Below are 25,596 nucleotides of genomic sequence, written 5' to 3' on the forward strand. Positions count from 1 at the left end.
GCATTGAAACTGATCCATGATAACTGGTATGCGATAAATAGGCCCGACACCGCAGTATGAGAAACGTACCCATAAAATGATTTCGCACCACCATGCTTTACTGTCTTCACAATGTACTGTGGCTTGGATTTAGTGCATGGGGGTCGTTGGACACACTGTCTGCGGCCCTTAAACCCAAAAAGAACAATTTTGCTCTCATCAGTCCACAGAATGTTGCTACATTTCTCCTTTGACCAGTCAATGTGTTTTTTTGGCAAATGTCAGCCTTTTCAGTACATGTCTTTTTTCAGCAATGGGACTTTGCTGGGGCATCTAGCTGATAGCTTTGCTTCACATAGCCTTCTTCTGATCGTAACAGTACTCACAGGTAAGTTAAAGTCTTGTTTGATTTTCCTGGAGCTGATCATTGGTTGAGCCTTTGCCATTTTTGCTATTCTTTGATCCATTGGAATGGTAGTTGACAATTTTTTCCACACTTTGTTCAGGATAACATTTGAAATCATTTTGGCTCAGCAACCTATAATTTTCTGCACTTCTTTATATGTTTTTCCCTCTCCAATCAACTTTTTAATCAAAGTCCGCTGTTCCTCAGAGCAATGTTTGGAGCGACCCATTTTGAGTATTTCAGTGAGAATGCACTATTACCAGCATGCACAACATTTGATTTTTTCCATCCTTAAAGGTGGGCCATAATTGACACCCGTTTCTTCACAGAATCAATCACCTCACTAATTGAACACAACGCTGCTATTATTTTGAACAGGCCCCTTTCAATTTCAGATTCAACTGCACAAAATGAGTAACATGCATGTCATGACTGTTTGCCATGTAGAAATGTCACTTCTACCAAAAAATAGGATTTATGAGGTTAGTGAGGTTGGACTGCTATTAATTTAAACACAACTTTATATCCAATATCCAAGCACAACATTCACTTGAAAACTGATATGTTGTGTGATATGTTGACTTTGGGCTTTGGGCATCCCCAATGCACTGAACCAAAGTTCAAAGCCGATAAAATAATTAAAAAAAATTGTTTAGCAATAAAAAAAGACTAATAGCATAACAAAACTAAATTTGGTATTTTTTAAAGGACACCATCTGTGTCTCAAAATGACAATAAAAATGTTTAAACTGATCCAATATTTTTAAAGAAACGTAAATAAAAAATTTGTCTTATCATTAATTTGTACACTATTAAATTACTCGCTAAACTTGGTAGATAAACCTAGTAAATGTCACCATTCCATTTTCCATTTTCTGATTTGATGATGACCAGTGACCTGACGAGCCAGAACTCACCTGGGAACTCACCATTAGCAGGGCTCAATCCGAGGGCGGGATAAAAAGTTGTCTTTCAAATTCCCTCTGCACGCAACAGGATAGTGCTACAACCAAACAGAGCAACGCTAGTTGATAGATTAAACGTTTGCTGTATCCGGTTGGCAAGACTCCAAACACACTTTTCTTGTTTAAGAATGACTTCAATACAAGAAAGGCTTAGAGCCACGGCTCTACAACCTTTCTCAGGTCATCTGGGTCAAAATTGAGAAATGGTAAACCACACTGTATTAACTATTTATTTTGAATGTTTTGCAACATGTTGCAAGATCATCATGAATCCGACACAATAAGGAAAAGCATTAATATTTATTTTCACCCAAGTTTTGTATACCATGTAACCAACGCAATTAATCAAATGCTGTCTCAACAACTGTTTAAAAAAATGGGAAAACAAAATCTAATTTCACATGTGAGTATGAGAAATGGTTAGTGTTTATCACTGAAGTATTGAGTGTGGAATAAGCACTGTACCACTAGTAAAGGTTAAATCCAGGTTTTATTTGATTGTTTTTCATAATTCTAATGTTATTACTGACTGTCAGAATATTTACACTACAGAGACAAAACACATCTTTACATGTATCAGATATGGAAATTAGTTTCTCTTTCCTACTGTGTATGTGTGTGTGTGTGTGTGTGTCTGTCTGTCCAAAATGACCTCTTATACATGCACACACACAAATACAGTATACACCAAGATTGAAATGGCTGTGCCCCCTGTCCCTAGAGCGTTTTTATGTTGTTGAAAGTCACACTCTAACTCAGATAACCTTTATGAAATGGAGATAAGGGAGAGTATTATCACTCTTTCTTACCCCTCTTTCCCTGGCATGAAGGATACTTCAAAAGGTAGCTGGTCTGTCTGTGGTTCAGAAGGAAAGAGAAGATGACACAAGCCCAGCTTTTCTTTGAATAGCAGGTGCACCTTTGGCTTTATTCTGTGCCTGAATGAGGAATGATTGGAAAAGCAAAGGATCAAAGTGTTTCTCAATGTCTGCTGCAACACAGCACAGGCTAGATGGAGAAACAAATTTTCATTTGAAAACAGTCAATAGTTAAGCTGTTTGTGTGTATGCATGCGTGTGTGAATGAGGACATGTGCAAATAAGAGTTGGAGTTGAATCTAGTAAAAGCACTGACGCATCACAATTTCAAATATTAGGCTTTTCTCCAAACCCCAAATCCCCAGTTCTTTCTCTTACTTGTCGGTGTTGCCAAGGAAGATTAATAAACATGGCAGCCACTCTGTGAAAATCACAATGCCTTCTGTTGAAACCTCACTGGCCATACTCTGTCCATGAAAGACTGTGGGTTTAAGGGTTGCAGGGCTATTTGGGAGAGTGGAGCAAGTGGGGTCGCATGAAAAGCAGGGGAATGTGGGAGGAGAGGGATGGGATGATGGGACAGCAGAATGGAGGGAAACAGTGAGGATATGGAAAAGGGAGAGAGGTGAAGGTGATGAGGGAGGGAAGGGTGGAGAGAGGGTAGTGGGTGAGGGAGTTGAGCTGTGTGAGGGTGGATGGTAGGAGAGGTGGATGAGGTGGAAGAAGATGAGGAGGAGGGGGGCATGGAAAGGGCTGTGTGTTGTAAAAGGAGATGATGGAGGCTGGAGAGAGGGGGGAGGTTTGGGACTCTCAGAGCCATGGGTTGAGTAAAGTTCTCTTGTGGGGTCACATGTGGAAGTGGGAGACTGACCCGGACGGTGTGCTGTGCTTGTGTTTGCAGTGTGTCTGTGTGAAGCAACTGGGTTTGAGGCTGTGAAGGGTTTTGCAAGGGTGCAGGAGTGTATTGTTCCTCCGAAGTCCCACAATTCTCTCGATGTGCTGTGTGTGGGTTTGTCTGTGTGTGCATATCTGCACTCTCTTGCGTCTGTTCTAAAACTTTCTGCATGTGCTCTCTTGCCTGCTCTTGCAGGAGGCGATATTTGTCCATCTCCTCAGCAGTAAAGCTGACTGGCGGAGCTGTCTCTCCACCTGCCTGCTTGTCAAAAGTGCTAATCTGCAACGGGCAGTGATTTGGCATGGTGCAATAATTCGACTCAACCATGTCCAGAGGACATTTTTGACTGTCAACGACTGCTGCAGGCTCTGTTCCTCTGCCCTTAGCCTCCTCTTCCTCCTCTCCCTCTTTTTCCTGACTTCTCTCCAGCAGCCCTTGTTTCTTCCTGGCCTTTCTCTGGATTGCAGGTAGTTTCCCTATGAGAGGGAGAAGCAACATCCTGGCTGGTTGCTGTGGCAGAGACTTACTGAGGGACAGTCCTGGGAGAGTTGTGCCTGACTTGCTTGAGTTGACAAGGGTAGAGGATCCATGTCCAAGGTCAGACTGTGAATTGGACTCCTTAAGCTGAGAAGGTCTTGTGTCACAATGATGCGTCTTGAGAACTGGAACTGTGGGAGCAAAAGATGATCTGTTGGGTGAGGAATGAGAGAAGGGGCAAGAGGTAAGGCCAGATGAAGTGGATGTGGGGGGGCTCTGCTTCTTTACAGCCTGATGGGCCTCAGATGAGAGTCCTGGAGCTCTTAAGGACGTCCTGCACGTGCTGACTGTCAACCCATCCAACGTGACTCCTGAGCAGGTACTGCTCCTGCTCCACTCCCAGCTTAGATCGGACATGCTGGTGCTGCTGCAGGGACTGCAGGAGCGAGGGCTGTGGCATCTGCTGGCCCGTGTGTTGATCACACTCTGGGGGCTATGTGTCTGCCTACTTGTCCACCACTCAGGGCTGGAGAAGTTTCCCGAGTTTGAGCGTCTGGTACCTGCAGATTTCCACACACAGCCTGGGCTGTCTCTGCTGTCTGCCCCTGTCCTGGAGCCTGATGTAGATCTGTGTGTCCTCCTTTCTTCCCAGCTGTCACTGCTGCTCCATGTCCATCTGTCCATGCTGCACCTGTCCCAGTCTACATCTTCCATTCTAAGATGTCTGCCTCTCCTGTCCCAGTTGCTAGGAGTGGGGCTAAAACTTGCCCCCTGATCCCACTCCACTCCTCTGTTTCTCGATCTCCACCCACTCCTTGACCTGCCCTCCTCACTACCTTCAGGACACCTCCCCCTTATCCACTCCCACTGCTCTGTATCTGAAATCAGGCCCCTGTCCCTGCAACCTGAACGCTCTCCCATTATCCGGCCCCTCTCTGTCTCCTCCCAGTCATCACGATACCTCAAACTCTTCCTCTTACCATGAATGACTTTCCTGTCCCTGTGGAGGAGTTTTCTCTTTCTCGCTGGGCTGCAACCACGGTTGTTGTCAGGGTAACAGCAGTCAATGAAACTCCTGGGGTTGCTATGGTGACCCCTTTCCCAAAACAGTTTAGAGTTACATCCTGGGGAGAAGGAGTGTAAGGAGAAGTGAGACCGCCAGGGAAAAGTCACTGCATCTCTGTCTCGCTTTCCCTCCCCCTCGTTGTGTGTGTCTGCTGTATGTCTGGCGAACTGGGAGTAGGCACCGCTGTGCTCTGCCTGCTCTCTGTCTGGCTGGGACTGGGAATCAGTGCTGTGGCTCCTGTGAGGCCTCCTCTTCCTGACAGAGACAGATACTGGCTCAGCATCACATCTCCCGAGGAGACAGCTGCTCCCTGCTCTCTGCCCCCTCCTCCCCCTCATCCTCGTCTCCTCCTTCTCCCTTTGCCTCCTTTTCTTCCCCAAGCTCCCTCCAGCTTCTCCACTCCTCTCTCTGCCAGTTGAGACTGTGGAGACAACACTCCTCACTTTGCACCTTGCTGATTGGTGCTTGTTTGAAGCTTTTTCCTCATCGCCCCTCTTCTTCTTTCCCAGGTTGTGTTTCTTTGTGCTGGCTTTCCTCTTTTTGCGTGACACTTCTGAGACACCCACGTACTGCTGTGGAGTGCTGGCACACTTGCACATTGTCTCACTCCCACACTCACACCTGGACAGGCTACTGCACATCCTATGTGTGCCAGGTTTGGTGACAGACTCTAATTTACAGCTCAGGGCAATGACGGCTCTCTCCCTGATCCCTCTCCCACCCCCTAATCTGCCTCCCAGAGGATTCTGGGAGTTTATGTCAGAGCTGTCACTATGAGTGGGGTCAAATGGATGGGACGCTGCCCTCATGCAATTCTCCATTCTTAACGTGCATCTTCCTCTTTCTGGTCTTGTTTCTGACAATGAAAGGTTTTTGTTCTTTGGGAACAGGTGTGCTTCTCTCTCTACATCTATGTGTTGCACTACTTCATAGTAATCCTCCTGTCTGTTTGCTTTCAGCTCTTGTCTTGTCTGTCTTTGTAAACAGGAAGGAGTGTTTGGTGTAAGAATAGCTGGCACACATGGATATGATTCCTCTGACGGATCACAACACATATTTTGTAGTGACTCCTGCCGATCGTCTGTGAGTAGTTCTGGTTGTTGTGGATTCAAGCAGAATGGGTTGCAGCTGTAGGAGACGTGTGGTTGAGTCTTGGTGAACTTAAGCAAACTGAAAGGCCATTTCTGACAAGTCGAGCCATCTTTCCCCAGCACACACGAAAACTGACTCTCCTCCCTACCCGCCTCAGATTCTTGCTTTCTCTTTGTCTCGCTATCTGTGTGTTCGGTCTCCATGTGTGCCCCTGCCAGTGCTTTGTCGCTTAGGTCCACCTGGGTCTGTGATGGCAAGAATAGTGACTCATGGCTCTGATTATCAGGTGCTGCTGTGGAAATATTAGAGTGTACTTTCACTGCATCTCTTTTTTCAATCTCTTCCTCTTCTCTGGCAGCCTCTCTGGGGATTGCCCTTGTGTCAATCAGTCTAACACAGTCAGATCCGATATTATGTTTTTCACTCTCACTGTGTCTCCCCTCCTCTGCTGCCCCAATTTCCTTGTCAATATCTTCCATCATCCCCTTCATCCTTTCTTTTATTTGTTCCCTCTTGTCTCTCTCCTCCTCCTCCAAGTCTGAGAAGACAGAGGCGGAAGGCTCGAGCCTGGGCCCCCTGCGCGAGAAGCAGAAGGACACCCCAAGCCTGCCTCCCACTCTACTCCGCCCTGGGAGAGGCAGCTGGGGATACCAGCCCAGGCAAGACTGGGGTTTCACTGCAGGTGGGTGTGTTTTGGATGCCCGATTTGTGATCAATGGGGACTCTGCATTGGCTAGCAGTACTTGGGTAGGAGGTGCTGCTGTGGGTTGGGTAGGGGGGCATCTCTGGGTGTGGTTGAAGTCCTCAGGGTTGTTGTCTCTTTGGTCCACGTCTTTATCTTGCTGCTGTCTCACAGCCCTGACTGCACTTCTTAGTCCTGTTCTTCCTGGGGCTCTGAAACAGAAAGCGGTTGAAATATTCTTGATTTTAGTTGATTTAACTTGATTTAACTTTAGCTTGGCTCATTTTAATTCAGTTTAATTATTCTTTAATGTAAATTGATATATGAAGTTAAAAGAAACACAATACTGTCAAGAAAACATGCCTGAATAGCCTGGATGGATGGATAGATGGATGGATGGAATAATGGATGGATGATAGATAGATTGATAGTTGATAAATAGATAGAAAAAAAACTATAAATCTAAGATTAATAAAACAATCATATGCAAAAACAAAACAAAGAAAGGAACAAACAAAGAGAAAAGCAGAGGCTTGATAATGATAGTCATAGGAATGCTGTTCACATACAGCGCTTGATTATAGGGAAACGCATTTAAGCGCACAGGGAATAGGTGTAATCATGATGATTATTACGTGGTGTATTAGTTTTTTTATCAGTTGTTTTGATTACTCAAGTTATGCAAACCCGGAGGCAGGTTTAATCTTTCAACTTTTTTCACTCATTTTTTTTTACTTCTTAAACATACTACGTTTTTATACTATTTATTCTAAAACTCATATCTCCTCCTATAAATCATCAACTCTCTGAGCGTCTGCACTAAACGTGTTTTCATGTTATATTTACTTCACCTGTTGCTAATCTAGGACAACTGTGTGCTTTAACATCAGTGAATACATCCTTCAAATCTAAGAAACGTTGCCTGGATGTGACACACTCTTACCCTCTGGACCTCTGGTCTCTTGTCTCATTTCACTCACACAGCCACAAACACACAGAAATACGCTCTTTCCCACTCACCGCTGGGTTTCCTGTTGCAGTTGTGCGAGCTGGTGCAGGCGTCTGAGAGCCTTCTCCTGTTTGCGTTGGTCCTTCCATGATTTTGAGGCCACATTGCGAGCAAACTCTCTGTGCTTGAGTTCCTTCAGCCTCTGCAGGAAATGAAAATTAAGGATGATAGAGGGAGGGACAAGAAAAGTATGTGGCGGGCACGGGAAGTGAGAAGCGCAAGAGTGGGACAAAGAGAAGAGAAGAGAGAGTGAGAGATTAGCTTTATGAAGCTGTCTGCAATCAGCTGTCTTTCAAATCATACACATCAGTCAGCAGTGGTTGCAGATGTTTTCCTCCCGAAGCTCACGTCCAATTAACTTCATTCAGCCAGGAAGATAGCATCTTTCCTCCAACAGACAGCTTGAAAGCAAATAAAACTCAACAGAAGCAGTTGAGATGAGTGACGCGAGTAATTTAAAGATGATGATGCTCTTGCCAGTGAAATTTCAAAAATGTTCAGCTCTTCGTCAGTCTTCACAATGTTGTTCGAGAAACCTTCTCATCCATTGACATCTGCTCTTGGGCTGGGGTCTAAGGCATTGATTTGGTGATGCTGCAACTAAATGTCACCAAACACGAAGCCACGGCCACTTATTTTTGGCAAAATAATCATCAAAGCATAAAGGCCAGAGAATTCAGTTGAAAAAAATGCTAAACCATTGTTTGTGCTGTGTCTGTCTATCTGTCTGTGTGTCTGTGTTTGTGTGTGAATGCACACAAATGCACAAACAAGACTCGCACAAACCAAAAGTGTGAGTAGTGAATGATTTAATTTTAAGCAAACTGGTGGGTCTTCATCATGGTAAATACAAAATAACAATTAGCTCTATTCTTGTGTGTGTTTTGTGTGAGTGTGCATGCGTGTATTTGTGTTGAACTGTGTGTTTATAGCCATAGGTGTACCAGTCCTCTCAAGGAAACAATGATTCATGCCTCTCTCTCCAGTTTCCTTTTCTGACACACTTTAATCGCTCCTTTATCCATGCTTGGCAGGTGTGTGTGTGTGTGTTTGCGTGTGCATGCGTGCTTGTGCATGTTGGTGTGTTTCTATTTGACTGTGTGTGTGTGTGTGTGTGTGTCTGAAGGCTAAAGAGGGACTTACAGTAAGAGTTTGGGAAAAGCTGCAGCATTGTGCACCACTATCCTTCTTATATCACACCTTATACTCTCAGTATATTTTAGCTGTACCTCAGTGTGCAATCCACCAATGGCTTATACATTCAAGATTGTTTGTTTATATTATATATTTGTGAGTTCATCCTGTAGTATAAATTGCCACAGGATTACACCACTCTCACTTTAAGATTATGTTACACTATTATCCACCCATACAGTAAGTATCGCACACACACGCACACATCAGATTAGCCCCTCAGACATCAGATTTATTTATACACTAACTCTCTTTCACACCCAGATCTAATGCTGGAGCTGACAGTCGTCAGGTTAATCTCTGCTGAGTCTTACACAATCGGGTGTCTTTTTACATCATCGTTCGATGCTAAACATCCCACTGTCAGCCCACTGAAGACAGCATTTACTATGTGCCAACGGTGCTGCACTTGTGGGTTTGTATCAGGTTTGTCCTTTATGTCCTACAGTAAAGGTGCTTGTGCTTTGTAGATGTGTGTGAGATTGTGTGTGTGTGTGTGTGTGTGTATGTGTGCGTGTTAGTGTGCGGTAAGGAGCTTTAATGGGCTTTGATGCCAAACTCATTCTATGGGAAATATTAATCATGTTCAAGCAGAGAGGCATAGGGGCCTACAAAATGAATGACTGCGGACAAAACCAGGAAAGAGGAGGAAGAAGAGGGGAAGAAAAGATTAGAGTCGCTGTACTGTAGCTGTCCAAGGCAATGACTGGGAGAGAGAGAGAGAGAGAGAGAGAGAGAGAGCGAGCAAGCAGTCTATAATAGATGGAATATATGAAGATGAATTCTTCTTCGTTCCACTTGCACTTGCCAGGTTATTGTTCCCTTTTAAAAACAGGTCCCACTGCAGGCAAACCTGTCGCTATATTTAGAGCCAGACACAATATTGCATGCAGATCCATTTTTACTGAGCACACAGGGCAGAGATATTTCCGTTTCACACTTTAAAGCGGATACTTTGGTTTTCTAAAATTATGTGATGTCCTCAACAGCAGGAAGCAATGTTACCCTTGCTTTCCAACATGCCAGTCTAGCTATGTGCTGTGAAGCTCAATGTGTCTGTTAAAGCATCGATCAATATTCCTTTAGATGTGTTAAGGAGTGCTCAGGCTGAGGCAACTATGGATGAGTCAGAGTTGATTCATATATCCACTAGAGCCTGGATGGATGATGTATTCTTAGGTAGATCGTGAGGGGCCATGCTAATGGGCTGATTGCTCTTTTATTTAAAAAGAAGCGTAATTCTCTTGTAATGAGCAATTTCGGTACTCAGCAGTAAATGCTGATAAAGCACTGCATTCAGACATGTTTATCCCTGAATCGATGTCAAGGAAAGGAGACAGCGCAAATGCAATCAGCTTTCATTCTCCAAAGCCAATACTCCTGCAGGGAAGCTGTCTTCTTCTAGAATTTCATCTGTTGTCTGCTCAGTAGGCAGAGTGTGCATGCATGCCTGTGTGTGTGTGTGTGTGTGTTTGTGTGTGTGTGTGTGTGTGTGTGTGTGTGTGTGTGTGTGTGAGTGTGTGTGTTTGTGTGTGTGTGTTCCTACAATGCCAGTGGCTACTGTCAGCTCAGTGCCTCGTGCAGCTTGTTTCATGTGCCTGCCGATGGCTAAAACAAAGCATTAACATTGGCCTGCAGTTGCTTCAATTCATTTTCAAAGAACAATGACAGAGAAGGAACGGTCTTATTGAATGTTTATTTCATGTTGCACAGTGTGGGCGTTCAGAAGTGGGAGGTGGCTTGGCTTGGTTGAGAGATTGCCTGTGTTTGAGGACGAGTGTGTACAAGGGGAAGTGCATGCGTCTGTATGTTTTTGTATTTGAGTGTATGCATTGGCATGACAACAGATAGCTGTAGGAGAATGTGCTAACAGCAGAACCTTCAGCTTGTTAGTCCAGAGTGGAAGTTGTGTATAAAAATGGATATGAAAGTAAGAACACAGGATAAAACCAGCTGCAGGCCTTTTCCTAATGGTCTGTTGGCCTCATCTTGTCTAAACCAGAATAATAGAATCATGCTTGAGCTATGACTAATAGCTCCATGTTATATTTGGTGCACAACGTGTTTTTATTTTTATTTTAATGAAGTACAAATTATAGAATCACATGAATTTTGTACCAGCATCCTTATGTACCAGATACATGCAAATTAAGTGCCCTAAATTTTAACTAGAGCAACATTATTCTTCTATTATCATAAATTCTGGACTGAGATTAAATAAAATGTAAATGCTGTGCATTCAGATTCTTTGTTTTTCCGTTTCAACTCAGGTTGCTTTGGTTATTGTGTTTATTTTCTACAGGGCTAAGCATAGGACAATCCATTCAATTGTATTTTTGTATTTATTATTGTAAACTAGTTATTCACCTGGTTAGAACTACTGGGTCACATTATTTTTCATGTAATATCCTGATGATTTGCTTGGTCTTCTGAGACCTATTTACAGTTCAATAAAAATACTTTATGTTGTTTTATCACCTTGATGAGAATTGCTTTGCTTTTAATAGTCCACTAAAGAGGTATCTTTACTTCAGTTTGGGCTATTTGAAATTTAAAAACATGGTTAAATAAAATGAGTCTAAATCTATTATTGGTTTTACAGGACTTTTTACTTAGGACTATCCCTCCAAAATCCCATACAAGTTATCATTTTGATTTCAGTTATTACAGTTTATACCAACTGGCACCAAACATAAGTAGCATCACTGTCCAACATGCTGTACATGTCTTTGTCTGTGAATACCTTTTAAGTGAGCAAAAGCCAAATATATTTGTTTGTGCGTAGCCCGTATAACATAAAACCTGACTTATGTTCTTATTAGGTGAGACAGCACTGCATTTAGGTTATTATGGTGGGTTATCACTTGAGTACTTTCTACATATGTACATACATGTTTTGATAGAAAGAAAAAAAAATAACATATGTTTGACTTTGCAATTATTATTATTCTTACACATACAGTAGCTGGGTCTGTTGTACCCCAAAACAGATATACTGTGTATATAGTACCTCTATTTCTATTCTACGCTTGATAATGTACTCTATGTAGTTTTTATACTGCTGTCGACTGCTGTGACTTAAATTGTCCCGCATTGGATCCAAAGGTTTATCTAAGATATCAGCCTGCCTGTTGAAATGGAAATCTAAAAATCTAAAGTATAAATGCAGAGCTCTGTGTGTGTGTGTGTGTGTGTGTGTGTGTGCGTGTGCGTGTGCGTGTGCGTGTGCGTGTGCGTGTGCGTGTGCGTGTGTGTGTGTGTACATCATTTGTGTGAGTATCCACCTCCAGTTGAGTTCCACCTCTGTGTGTGTGCTTGTAAGAGATGACACAGTTGTCAAACTCCTACTGTTACTTGCTGGAAAACTGTATCCAATAGGCAGATTGACACAAAAATGTAAAGTAGCTTTCAATCAACATGCATAACGCTAACACACCCAAATTCCACGACAAGATATTATAAAAAAATGTGTTCGTGCATGCATGCGTGCGTGCGTGTGTGTGTGTGTGGCTGTAGTGCTGGTGTATCCCATGTACCTGTTTATGTGCATGGTCATAGGAGTTGATGTGGTTGTCAAACTCCTGGTGTCTGAAGTACTGCTTGTGACACAGATCACAGTAGAAAAGAGCCTTCAGATCCCCCACTGAGCAGCCCAAAGCCCTCTCTGCACGCTCCTGGAGAAAGAGAGAGATGAGGGAATGAGTGAATGCATTGGAGGGATAGGGGAAGAGAAATGAGAGAGTCAAGATAGTGGCATGCAGACATAGACATAAAGGGTTAAAGAGGGGCAGTGATAGAGAGCAAGGGGAGTGGGTGAGGGGGGTTGAAAGAATGTCAAATTGTTAGCCATTTAGAGCAAATCTGCATCCCAGATACATCAGCAGTAATAGCCTCTACATGTGCTCTGCGTAAAACTGTTAAACGGCTTCCCATAAAAGTACGCTGCCTTTGCTGCTGCTGGAGGTTGGACAAAGGCACTAAAGCCCTGTCCTCATGGCAACTTGAGCCTGGGGACACATTTAATACACCCACTGTAATAGAAACCTGCACATGAACTATGATAGCAAATAGTCAAAGTCTGACTGCGGAGAAAGTGGCAATTGTGGCCGACAGACAGAAAAAGTAAGCATCTAAAATGCACAATTTGTACACTGGTAAAAAAGTGCATGTGAAGACAAGAAAGTTTCAGAAAAATATAAATAAAGATGTGCAAATAGCGCATGGCCAGACAGATACACATGCACTGCGCAAATGGCACATGGACCTCAGGGAATAATTCGCTTGTCTGCGTGTTCACATCAGCTAGAAGGCTTTTTTCTGTTGTTGGTCCGAGGATATGCACTGTGTTGTGTACGCTAGATGTGTGTGCTTGCTTGCGTGCTATGTGTGTGTTCAGGGGTGTGTGTGCATTAATGCCATGCTCTGCTTCAAAATGTAATTTCCCTGAGGCTGGGGGCTGCCAATAAACACTATTGAATTCTGTTCTTCACTGACATGATGGGAATTTAATTTGGGGTTGTCACTTCTTTCTCTCACTCTCTATCCTCCTCTGCTTCTTTCCTTCCCTCCATTCATCTCCGTTTTTTTCTCCCTCTCTTTGGTAGCTCACGTGCTGTCCCGGCCTGTTATTTTTCTAACTTGCTATGTTTCCTTTTTCCTTTATTTCCCCTTTTATTCCTTCTATTTGCCTTTTTCTATGTGTCTGGCTTGCTCCTTTTCTGTTTGGTGGGCCCTGGGTCATACAGTGACAGAGTCTATTGGCCCCAATTTGCTTCAGTAATATGCCTGCACACAGGAACAGAGGTGAGAGGAAAAGAGAGGGAGAATAGGAATGGAGGTAAGAGGAGAAATGACCCCTGCCTGCCCTCGCAGACACGCATGCACGCATGTACGCACACACACACACACACACACATGCACAAACCCCTACAGTATATTATTACCACGGTACAACAATTCCTGTTGTACATGCCATCACTTTTTACACATGCTATATCCAGGTAATGTTTCACCACACGCGCGCACACATGCACGCACACACGTGCACACACACACACACACACAAGCAAACTAAAAAACTGTCCTTCCTCAGGCTATTTGCATTTGGCTTTAAATCAGAATCTGAAGAACAAAGGAGACGGAAGGAACAACCATACTGTCAGGACCCTCCTATACTGAAATCTACAGAAAGGTAACAAACATACACTGATCTTGTGTATGTTTGTTTGTGTTTTTGTGTGTGTGTCACAACCAGGAAATGAACCAATCACCCAGAGCAGCCTTCTTTTGACTGCTGCCAGGGTGATGAGATTAAGATAAATGCTGCGTATTTGTCACTTTGTGCAAGATTACATAGGAGCTGTTTAAGTGCACATCTTTATGTACTCATTGTATGTTTTGTGCATGTGCATACGTTTGTGTGCGCTTGCCTTTGTACCCCCAAACCTTTTATTCTCGCCTCTCTGCGTTCTGTCAGTGTAATTATTTTGAAGAGGGAAAAATATACAAGGAAAGAGGGGCGAATGTACGTGGCAAGAGGTTTAAATGCATGAAAGCAGAAAACGTGTGTGCATGCGTGTGTGTTTCAACTTAGGAGCCATTTGTTTATGGTGGGGACATGCTGACATGTAATCGCTCATTTTTCCCGCTGAATACAAATTTGCCTTACATGTATACATTCACATATGATTTCTACCCTTGTGCACCAACACAGATAGCATAGACACACTAACAGAATTACTTCTCCACAAACACTTACGCATGCACAGTCACACACTGTCTGACAACCTTTTATACCAGTACTAAATTAATCTAGACCTCAATTTACCTCACTGGTATAAATCTGTTTGGGGAGAAAGCAAGTGATGTCTGCAGACCTGAATGGACAGTGATTGTTCACATGATTATGTGTGTGAGTGTTTGTGTGAGGCTGTGAATGTGAATGAGTTAATATGCTTTTTTTGTTTTTGTGGCAAGTGCCATGTTATTCCTCTTTATAGCTGAAATTACGCCACAAATGAGAGTCTTATCAAGCATAACCACAGTTTAAAGCACACACATGTAATTCAATGTATCAAGCTTCTGAGCTTGGTTTATCAGTGGTTTTGAAATTTAAAAAAAAAAGTAAAGCAAACATGGTAAAATGAAGCCTACTAACTCTGAGGAATGAAGATAGTTTGCATTTAAACTTCATGTACAGTGACTCGAATATGTTCAATGCCATTGAATTTTTACACAATTAGTTACGATTTAATCAATTACGTTAAAATAAAGAATTACAATAGTGTACAGACAACTACTGCAGTTGCGCTAATTAGATTCACACATCTCACTGGTCACTTTTTTTGATGGCTGTAATTAAATATTGAACAGCATTTTCATGGATGACTGGACGCATCCTAGAGAGTGTGAGGGAGGACTGACAGACTGATATTACAGTACAGCCACAGCCTTTTGAGATCATTTTTCCTCAATTTGATGTATTTCCTACTAAAAAGGGATGTTTGAATTGTACATAATGTAGGGAGAACTCAACAGGGAGAGATATAGGCATGACAAATGGGATGTCACTGTGGGAGAAAAAATATTAAATAAAAGGAACAAAAACAACCTTATTTAAGCCTACCAAAGATAACCCATACAAATACATGAAGTCAGAGATTTTGATGTAAAAATACACGTATAGAATTAAAGATTTTGTGTGCTCTCTGTCTTTATACTTAGATCAGCATGTGTGGATAAGTGACTAGATGTGCATAGACAAGTGCGAGTACTTGAACACCATTTGCAAAAGAGTGTGAATTTCTGTCTCCAAGGACTTTTTCAGTTAGTTTTCTTGGACACACTAAGACAAAACTAGTCAGATGTGATAATTGTTAACAGCATAGCAACACAAATTTTAATTGCAATCTTGGTTCAGTATGAAATTCAAAACATATCCAAACTAGCAAAAAAAATAGGCCGGAATTACACTGAGCATGCATAATAAATTCAGCGAGAGAGTTGCCCAGTAGCAACATACTGTTGGAAACAGATTCTCTCTGTTCAAACATATTTTCTGAAGAGAACTTCTGCTGCAGTAGGGAGAGACAGAAATACTTCATGAATCTGGCTTACTTTGAGTAAACTATTGTTATACTAATTGCAGTTACAAACAGGCCATGAACCTTACATGCAAATTAGCATTACGTCTCTTTGTAAACCCTTGCTTTATGGATGTAATAATGCTAGTAATTACATGTAGCACATACTGTTTTATTGCTTCTGCATCTGTCAGGATTTTCGAGACTGCTGCCCTTGACTTTTTTTTGACTAAGTTAAGTATAAAAGTACTGATTTACTGACAAAAACTAATGAGCGACAATTAATCGATTCATAATAAAACGTACTGTTTCGTATTATCTCTATGAACAGATACCTTCGTGCTTTATGAATGAAGAACCTGTAAGCAACGGGACAAGATTTTGGTATAGAAAACGCTCTGGTTTCCGTTTCACCGGGCTTTGTTTAAGTGCAGGTAAACAGTCTGTATGGAGAGCAAGGGAGGCAGAACGCATTGGCCAATTGCAATCTTGGAACCCATTGGCCATAATCTGACAACGAGTTAGCTTTTTATTCACTTTCACTTTTATCTGCTTTTATCTGCTTTTATCTGCTTTAACTTTTATCTGCACAGGAATTCTAATGCAGATGTCTGTTCATAAAGACATCTTCTCTCAACTACAAATCAAATTCTCAAAACCTGGCTCCTGCATATCCGCTGACTTTACCGGACACCCAAAAATAATGAGATGGGTCAGTCCCGCAGGCTACACAACACGCCCACTTCACTCCATAACACACCCCCTGAGACAACTTCCTGGATTAACATACTTATTTTAACCCAAACCATGGTCTTTCCCTAAAACTGACCAAGTAGTTATGGTGCCTTAATATGACTTTAACCAAACTGTGACCACTTTGTGGGTTTTTCCTGTGGTACTGTGTACCTGCACTACTTGGAAATATTAGCCGTAATATTATCGTCATCAGACTGATAGCCGATGGGTTCCAAGATTGCCTATTTTGTAACTAAAGAAGAAATATGAAACAGAAAATGAAAAGGACCAAGAAGTGTATTCACAATAGTCTAGTGTTGCCTTGCACAAAGCAACATGTGTGAAGGAAAGAAAAGGAAAGGAAAGGAAAGGTGAGGAGAGTGAAACAGTGACAAAGTGTGAATAGGACACATTTATGAATTCAGAGAACTTCTAATTGCTACTGTGCCTCGTGAGAGCATTTCAATAAACAATTCATAACTGTTTATCAAGCGCCCAAGTCTTTAATTATCTTCAGCTATACTGCAATTATCACCCTAACTTGGCCACTGTAATGAATAGAAACAATTCCATTTGCAGTAAAAACAAAAATTCAACAAATCTGTTTGCCTCCCGCTCTGTCCCCCTCTCTCAGTCTGTTTAGTATCTGCCTCTTTGTTTTCTTCGCTGCCTGTCTCTAAAGTGTTCCTGTGATTCTCCATCAGACACACTTGCATTCACGCATGCACAAGTGGAGCGAGTCTGGCGGTGTGAGAGTCTGGCGGTGCCGTGTTGATTTCTGGCCATTCTTGTGTAGCTAATGACAGCTGACCTGAGGGCTAAGTTGCTTGTTACTGTAATGACCTGTAGATCTCAGCGGGAGACACACTTGTGCACACGCACACACAGACAGACTGCCAAACAGGATAGCTGAGTGTTAATGAGCTGATATTTGCAGCCATAAAGCATATCCTCTCACTGCCTTTAATATGCCTCTATGGCCAGTACTCACCCATTTGTTCATTTGATATGTGTGTATTCATCCGCGTGTACCTACCAGCCTGTGTTTTTGTCTATGCAAAACCATCTAAACGTGTTTATGTATCTTTGTTTGTTCCCGATCATTAAAGCCAGTTAGAAGTATGGCCAGAACAAGCACAGCAAAAAGCCATAGCAAATACCGCAGATGTGTTGACCATGGATACAATCAGAGTTTTCTTACTGCCAAAAGGACAGATGTGTTAGTACCAATGAGCTCGGTCATCTCATGCACTGCCAGCCACCAACTCTGTTAACAAGACAGTATTATACTGGCTAAAATAATACACCATACAAGATCAACCACCAAATACACAGAATTAAAAGTGTATTTCAATGATCCATTGTCAGGTGTGTTGTGTATTATGTTTCTGTGGAAACTGTATATGCTATCTTTAGCACCAGCCCATACACCATGAATTACCAGCATTTGTCTCTTCCTTTACTCTGTGTCTTGTTCAAAAATATAACCAAATGTTCTCCCTCTGACCTTTTAAATTGAGCAGCATGCAAGACAAACAAACTGAATGAATAAATGATGAAGAGATTATATTTGCTAATTTGCCCTGTGCCCTTGTCTCGTTTAAATAAGGAGTGCTTCCTACAAAATTACACTGTATACAGACCTAAGGCATACTTTTTTATCGTGTTGGCTCTGCACTCCTGCAAATGGCATTTGAAATGGAACAATAACCAAGAGTTAAAGTGCCAACTTCTAGCTTTATAGTGGCACTCCAATGAGTTAGTATTGCACTTTCATAAAATTGGAAGACTTGCAAGAAACAGACTTGATCATAATTGGTCAAGCAGGCTGAGATATCCTAACTCTAAGTCCCTGGATCCTACATTTTTACCATGATGCACCTCAAAAGTATCTTCTGTCAGATCCGTCCTGCCACGTAAAAATTAAACGTATGGGCATTGCAACACTTTTGAAACATATGTGACCAAAAGAAACTATGCAATTACAAAAAACACACAGTACATGCATATTTGACATTTTGTTGCAAATATTTTTCAGTTAGTCACTGCTTGAAGTCTGATAGACATAGCAAACACTTGGTGGCCTTCCTGGTTTTACTCTGTCAGGCCTGTAGTTCAGCAATCCCAAGGACGTTTTGCTTTTAGTCTTTACTCTAGTAAAAACAGATGTTCAGTTGGATTGAGATCAAGTGACTTATTTGTTTGGTTGAGAAAAAAGAATTGTATTGCCCCAAAAACATCTCCATTGTATGTTAAGGATCATGTCGTGCTGCAATGTCCTAAAATTTACTATTTTTAAAAATGGAAATTTGCATGTTTTACAATATTTCACTCAATATGAATGCACACACACTCAAAAACCCCTGAAAGTGAACGTCAGCACTTTAAGCTTGTAGTCAGTCTAATATACCAAAGCACATACGTTGCCTAAATAGCAGGCTGTTCCGTAAGTGCTGCTTTCTTGCTCTATTTGCAGTACTGCTTTACAGTTATAGAGTACTATTAAAAATAAATCTGCTCTAGACACATCTTTAGGCATCAATGCTGCTGATAGATTTTAATTGCTAAACTAAAACAGCTACAGGATACTGCCACGACTCCATTTGTGAAAATCACATCCAAATGTAAAAGAAGGTGAAGAATGATGAAATAAGCGTGTTCAAAAGCCTCAAAATAACTGCACCACTTTGCATCAGTGGGAAGCTTTTGCCATGAACAAATCGCACCGGTCTCCTGTATGAGTCATAAATCTTTGAAGATTAATCACAAGGCCCAACCAAACAATCACTCTGCGAGCGATCAAAATTTAATTCTCTGTCCATCACAATGCAAGGCCAAAGAGCCCCTCTGCTGATCTGTCCACCCTCCCTGCCTTCGTTCTCTCTATCTCTGTCTATCTCCTCCTTCTTCAACAGGGCTCCCCTGTTTTTGCAGTTATTCATGCGCTGTATCATTGATCAATCCAATTTGGAGCTGCATTTAAAATCTAGCCACCTCTCAACATCCTCCCCCTCCTCTCCCTACCTTTCTGTCTTCGGTCATCCTGAACACAATGTGCACTCTGGCTCGTGCAGGACAAGTTAAACTGATTCCCCGGGGCACAGCATAGCTTTCAGACACACACAAAAAAGCAGAGGACATCTTAAGACGTTTTTGTCACTTGAACAAACATGACCCATAGATTCTTTCCAGTTGATTTTGGATAGAATTTGTTTTATGATGGGATCAAGGCAAAAGCACAAATGCATGAAAGCGTCATGCAAATTCCTAAAATACCCCGCCGTTCTACAAACCGTGGTCTCCTCTGTGTCTTTTAATGTATTTTTATGATCCTACCACTCACTCACTGCTCTCCTCAGGGACTTGCATTTCTTTCTCTTAAAGGCAAAGGTTTTTCTCTCTCAATTTTCTCTCAGTACACAATAAGGAGAACCTTATAAACCAATTAATTTATTAAAGAGGTGAACTTTACTGTAAGTTTCTAAAATTTCTATATGTATCCAATGATATGATAAGGAAAGTATGCTTTGTATGCAGTCTGTTTTTCTTGCACATATTGTTTTCCATCTCCTGTGACACTCTCTCCACAGCTGCTCTGAGGGGTAAAAAATATATAAGAAGAGGCTTAGATGGCTAGATTGATGAGACTTGATCCCCTCTTATTAGTTCACCCTTCTCTTCTCCCCGCACTCCATCTATTTCAGGTAATTTTCCTAATGTAGTCACAATATTACAATACACAATATTTTTGTACTTTCTCACGGTTTCTCTTTCATGCATTTAAAGCTCTTGTCAGTTATATGTCCCTCCACCTGTGTGCCTATCAGGCTTCTCTCCTTTCTTGTTAAATGTCATCTCTAGTATTAAATGCTCTCTCTCTCAGCTGGCAGAAAAATGTAATTATATAGACCATACACTAGTGACATTTTAATTGCAATTGAAAACCCTGCGTGGATAAATGGATATACAGTGTAGTTTAATTGGTACACACACACACACACACACACACACACACACACACACACACACACACACACACACACACACACACAATGTACTTAGTGTTCTCTGTCTGTCTGTCCAGACAAGGCTTCTGATTGACTGCCTCAAAGAGGATTGTGTGTCTATCTGTTAAAGTGATCAAACTGGGACTGTAATCTGTCAAGAGTGAGATGATGCAGATTATAGTAAAAGACAAGTTAATAAGATGAAGGTAATCAGTTTGGGAAGTGTCAGCTTTAAAGAACAGGATTAATACGATCGCAGATTACATGCTGCGCGCTTAACTCTTTAATCTCACCAGCTCAGAAAGTTACGGATAAGAGTGAGCGAGGACGGCTAAGGGAGAGCGGTGGGTTGCTGCTGTCGAGTATTGAGAAATGATTGCTGTGTTTCAGCAGTTTATGATGCAGTTTCTTTCTTTTGAAGCTTTGAAGCATAGCACGGGTGAGCATTTGTGTGTGTGCGCATGTTCACTCTGTGTGGTTTAGTCGTACTATCAGGGGATAACATGAGTGGGCCCAATAAGAGTGAGTGATTCTTTCTCTGGCACATTAAAGTGGGATTGCATAGATGGCTAATGATACTAAAAGAAGAGCTGGAATGGACTGCTCGGTACAACATCCTCCACTCATACAGGGCATACACACAAACTCAGTGAACTTGCTCTGTGGCGCACGTTAGTCCGAATTTGTTTAAGCTGGTTTTGCTGTACTCAAAGATTGTGTAGCAGTTAAGATCCTTTGCTTGCCAGGGATTGAAATCCCGCCAGTACTCTCTCGGCTTTCAACATCCTGCTTTGCCTCCTTCAATCTCTCTGCACTCCACATCTCCTTCTTTCTCAATGTCCTCGCTATCGTTACCAACTTCTATCCAGCCCTCTGTATGGCTGCATTAGTATGTATGGCCGTGTAGCTCAGGGTTTAGAGGTTTATGTCTCCTAATAGACAGAGATTTGTCCTGTCACACCAACACCCACATACAGCTTAAAGAGAGAGACGGAGAGAAAATGACTCCCTCCGCTCTGTGTGGATGGGAGAGAGAGAACATTTATGTTTCTGTCTTATCTCCAAAGTGAAAGGTTCCATTTCTGTACAGACAAATTATAAAGCCTTCATTTGTGGTGTTCTCTTCTTTTCTCCTACGCTTTCTGTCTTCTTTACACCTCTCCTGCTCTCTCACTGCCTCTCTTTACTCCTTTATTTCCCTCTTGATTGGATTAAGACCAAAGAAGAAGAGTGAGGAGATGAAGAAGGGATGAGAACTTATTAAGCATGTGAGTGGTGAGCTGACATAAGGCTGTACGAGAAGAGATTGAGGAAGAGGTGTGTGTGCCCGTGTGTAGAAGTTAATGTGCGCGAGGGTGCACGTACAACACATTCCTGTATTTATCTTTGCAAAAGGTAGGGTAAGAAGAGGGAGGAAGTGAGGCATTTAGCTGTGGAGCACTTTAATCAAGGGGCGAGCAATCCTGCATGACCCACTCTGTCATCCATTATTGATGCCTGCCTCAGACAGGCTGATGAATCATTAAGCCCCTTGTCAGGCCTGGGAATTCCGCCTCCTCCTCGGCCGATGACACTCATTTACATAAATCACACGCTGCTATTTTTCACACGCTCGCACATAAACACAAACACACACCCACATGCAGCCACACATACAAAGTTCACACATTTTGGCATACTTTGTGAAATGCATGGCCAACACTTTTTTCTTCGTACAAAGCTTTTCCAAAAACACATTCCTCTGTCATACCTGGAGGAGACAAGTTAACTTGAGCTGCAGAATTTAGAACGGGGCTTATTCTATTCACGACAAGCACTGCAACTCCTGTACACTCAGAGATAAAAGACATTATGTTCTACATCCTCCGGTCCTCACATTATATTGTACTTGTTTCTCTTCTAGTCCCTACTGGACCAAACAACCACACACGCAAACACACAGAGAAGAGAGCAAATCAGGAGGAATGACAGTAAAAAAAAAAAAATGGAGGCATAGAGAAGAAGATCTTACAGAGTTTGTGTTTACTTCCTGCCTCTGGGTTTTACGGCAGTGAAAAGTGGCGAATCTTAAGGAAATTGATGAATACCCGTGGCAGGCAGGTCCACATGCACTCTCACAATCCATCTACATGTTTTTGCTCATCTTTGTGGGGTTTCTGTCCTCTCCTCTCGTTTCCATGTTTTCCAATTCAGTGTTGTGACTAATCCCGTTCCACAGGGTAAGAATGTGTACCTCACAGCAAGGGTAAGAAGGCCCCATAGCAGACTCAAGCAGAAACACAATCCCGCCAAACATACATACACAAACAGACAGAGGAAAACAGGCACCCTGCCCATATAAAGGGGGTAGCCAAGGCCTGGTGGCTGTTGGCTTGAGGCTGCTTGCAGACCACTGTGATGCTTCCATCCTGGCAGGGCGCAGCCAGGACATTTCTGCACAGAGCTAAGCTGAGCGCCTGGCATCTCCAATCTGCTAAAAACAGGAATACTGCTGCCCGTGATAATTGCAGTGGGTTGTTCTCTGCATCACTGATGTGAAGACTCGTTGAAACAAAACAGCATGAATTATTAGTGTCTGAAGCACGGCTTGCCCTGCTGGTGGAGGTAAGTCTGATATAATTGGATGCATTGTTACTAATGCATGACCGACCCCGTGCTATCGGAATGTCCTAGTAGGTCCTATTTGCTTTGGTAAATAAACATGAGAGCACACCTGATTGAACACACATGAGACCACATACTGTTAATATAATACTACAGGGATTTTAGTCCCACTTGTGCTCTTGGTAATTTTTTTTTGTCTACCTTTAGGTGTTTGTATATGTATGTATGTGATATATGCTTACATACAAACAGTATATTCCCAGGTACACATCGTTCAATCATAGCCTTTTCATCTCTCTGATTCCTTGACACTAACATTGACATTTTTATCACTTATTTTTCCCCAGGGCTGTCTGGTCAGGGCTCAGGTCAGAGGGGAAAGGTGAACAGGTCATGGTAAGAGGCTGTGGCGCTCCTAATTCAGGCTATATGACTTAAAGCGTGACTCTGTGAGTGTATTGGTGTGCTCCACAGTGCACTGTGCACCAGATTGGTCTATTCTGTGCAAGGCACAGCAATGCAAAACATGAAAGCCTCAATCTTATGTCAACGATTTCAGGGAAATGAAACTTGTTCATATGCATTCAAATTCCTCAGCCACTTTGATCTATAAATGCAACGTGCCTGCTCGACTTCTTTCAGTCGCACAGTTATTTTTATAAATGGGCCTCATGCACATGAAAAGTGAGAAAAAAATATGATCTGAACATCAAGCTGAGGATGAAATCCAAGTTGCTTTGTTCAGAAGGAAGCCCCTTGGTCTCTGTTAGGCTGGGAGTAATTCCTGGGATTCTGCATAACCACGAGGTGCTGGTTCATTGCCTATGCTTCAGTGAGCCATCTCTCCCCCAGAGATGAGATAATTAATTTGTCTGAGCTGCTCTTAACCTCAGCCTGATGTGTCAGTGGTGAAGACATGCAGGCATTCAAGCACACAGGTGCAAATATGTGTAACGTGCACACCCACATGTGCACGCAGGCACATAATGGAGCTATAATTGTATCCCCACATCTGTTGCATGAAAGCCTGAATCCAGCTAGAGCAGCAGAGTAAAAAGCAGAGTCAGAGAGGTAAATTGAGGTTATTGAAGAACAGAAATACTGACCAGCAAATAAAGCAAAGCCCCCTCTTTTCTTTGATTCCTTCAAGGATTCTTCAGCAATATTGCTACTGCAATATTGCTCCCATCGCCTACACACACAAACTCTCATATAGGTACATTGTACACACACACACACACACACACACACACACACACACACACACACACACACAAAGGTTTAAAGGCCTAAGCAGTTGAACCATTGACCTGCTAAAAATGAATGGGCTGGAGAGATGAGAAGAAAAGCAATAGGGGAGGGAGATAAAAGGAGTGTCAGGGAGAGGGGGATGAGAGCATAGGTATCGCCTAGAGAAATGGATGGAGGAAGAGACAGACAGGCAGTGGCAAATGATACATGAAAAAAGATAGAGACAAAGGATGCAGAGACTAAGAGAATAAAAGAGGATAAGACCAAATATTGAATGAAACATAACTTACTAATGATTGTGTAACATAAACTTGTATCTTTTCATCTCTCACCTGTCATGAGGTTTTTGTGCGCATGATTTAGTTTTCAACATGTCTTCTACCTGTGCTGGTGTTCCAGATGGTTCATCAAATATCCTGTATTTATCAAACACTCACTAATTGTATGTGAGTGTGTGTGTTTATGTGCTGGTGTGTCTCCAGGTAGTTATCTGATGCTGCGATCACTAATGACCACACAGACAAACATCTGTCCCAGGGCAATCTACAAAATGAGAGGTAGACCATCTGTTGGGTCCGCATGTGTGGGCTTGCACACATGCATGATAACTTGGATATCTCACAGCATACTGTAAATCTAACACTATAATGTGCACTTTACAGATGTTTGCAAACCTGACAATGAACATGTTAAATCAACAGAAGCAGACACACTCTAAGCCCACACTATACCGTCCAAACATGCTCACACACACCCAGCCAGAGCTCACGCAGGTCAACTCAACACCAAAGACATCATCCATACAGCAGATGTTCTAACTCTTAGACACCAAATCAAAACTTGAATAAATTAACAAATACTTCCAATTCATAAACCAGCATTTTAAGTCTGACCGAACTTTTAGTCCAAAAGGAGGGTTGTAAATGTGTGCAAACACAAGTCCTTTGGGTGAAACATGATCCTTTGATCAAACAGTTTTTTAATAAGTTTAAATGGTTGTTGAAGTCATGCTAGACAGGGTTTTGTGTGTTGGCATGCTTGGGGTTTCAGTAAGCAGCACGTCGAAGACACACAAAAAAACGTTTGTCAGTAAATTGAATGAAGACCATATCCATCTCACAGGTGAACAAGCACTACAAAGCCAGCGAGCACGCTCGAGCAGAAGCACAAAGATACCTATACATAGGCAGAGATGAATGCGCTTGTACATCTTGCCCCTCCCTCTTTTTCTCTATTATTCCTGAGGGTGTGCTGTGCTGTTGTTGAGAGACTGGCAGGTTATGTCACCTCAAACAACAAGTTCATTTACAAGTTACACAATGCAGCACAAACAA

General features: G+C 42.3%; 1 protein-coding gene across 1 annotated transcript in view; it reads right to left on the reverse strand.

The window, feature by feature from the left end:
- Positions 1-1,821: 1,821 nt before the first annotated feature.
- The window catches only part of LOC117946593 (G patch domain-containing protein 8), a 29,590-nt gene continuing 5,815 nt past the window's right edge, over positions 1,822-25,596 (reverse strand). Inside the window, exons 3-5 of the mRNA XM_034874849.1 lie at positions 12,120-12,257; positions 7,401-7,531; positions 1,822-6,592 (exon numbers count right to left, since the gene is read on the reverse strand). Coding sequence (XP_034730740.1) covers positions 2,599-6,592; positions 7,401-7,531; positions 12,120-12,257 — 4,263 coding nt within the window. The 3' untranslated portion in view covers positions 1,822-2,598. The remainder of the gene's footprint in view (positions 6,593-7,400; positions 7,532-12,119; positions 12,258-25,596) is intronic.

The sequence above is a fragment of the Etheostoma cragini genome, chromosome 6 (assembly GCF_013103735.1).
Source record: "Etheostoma cragini isolate CJK2018 chromosome 6, CSU_Ecrag_1.0, whole genome shotgun sequence".
NCBI lineage: Eukaryota > Metazoa > Chordata > Actinopteri > Perciformes > Percidae > Etheostoma > Etheostoma cragini.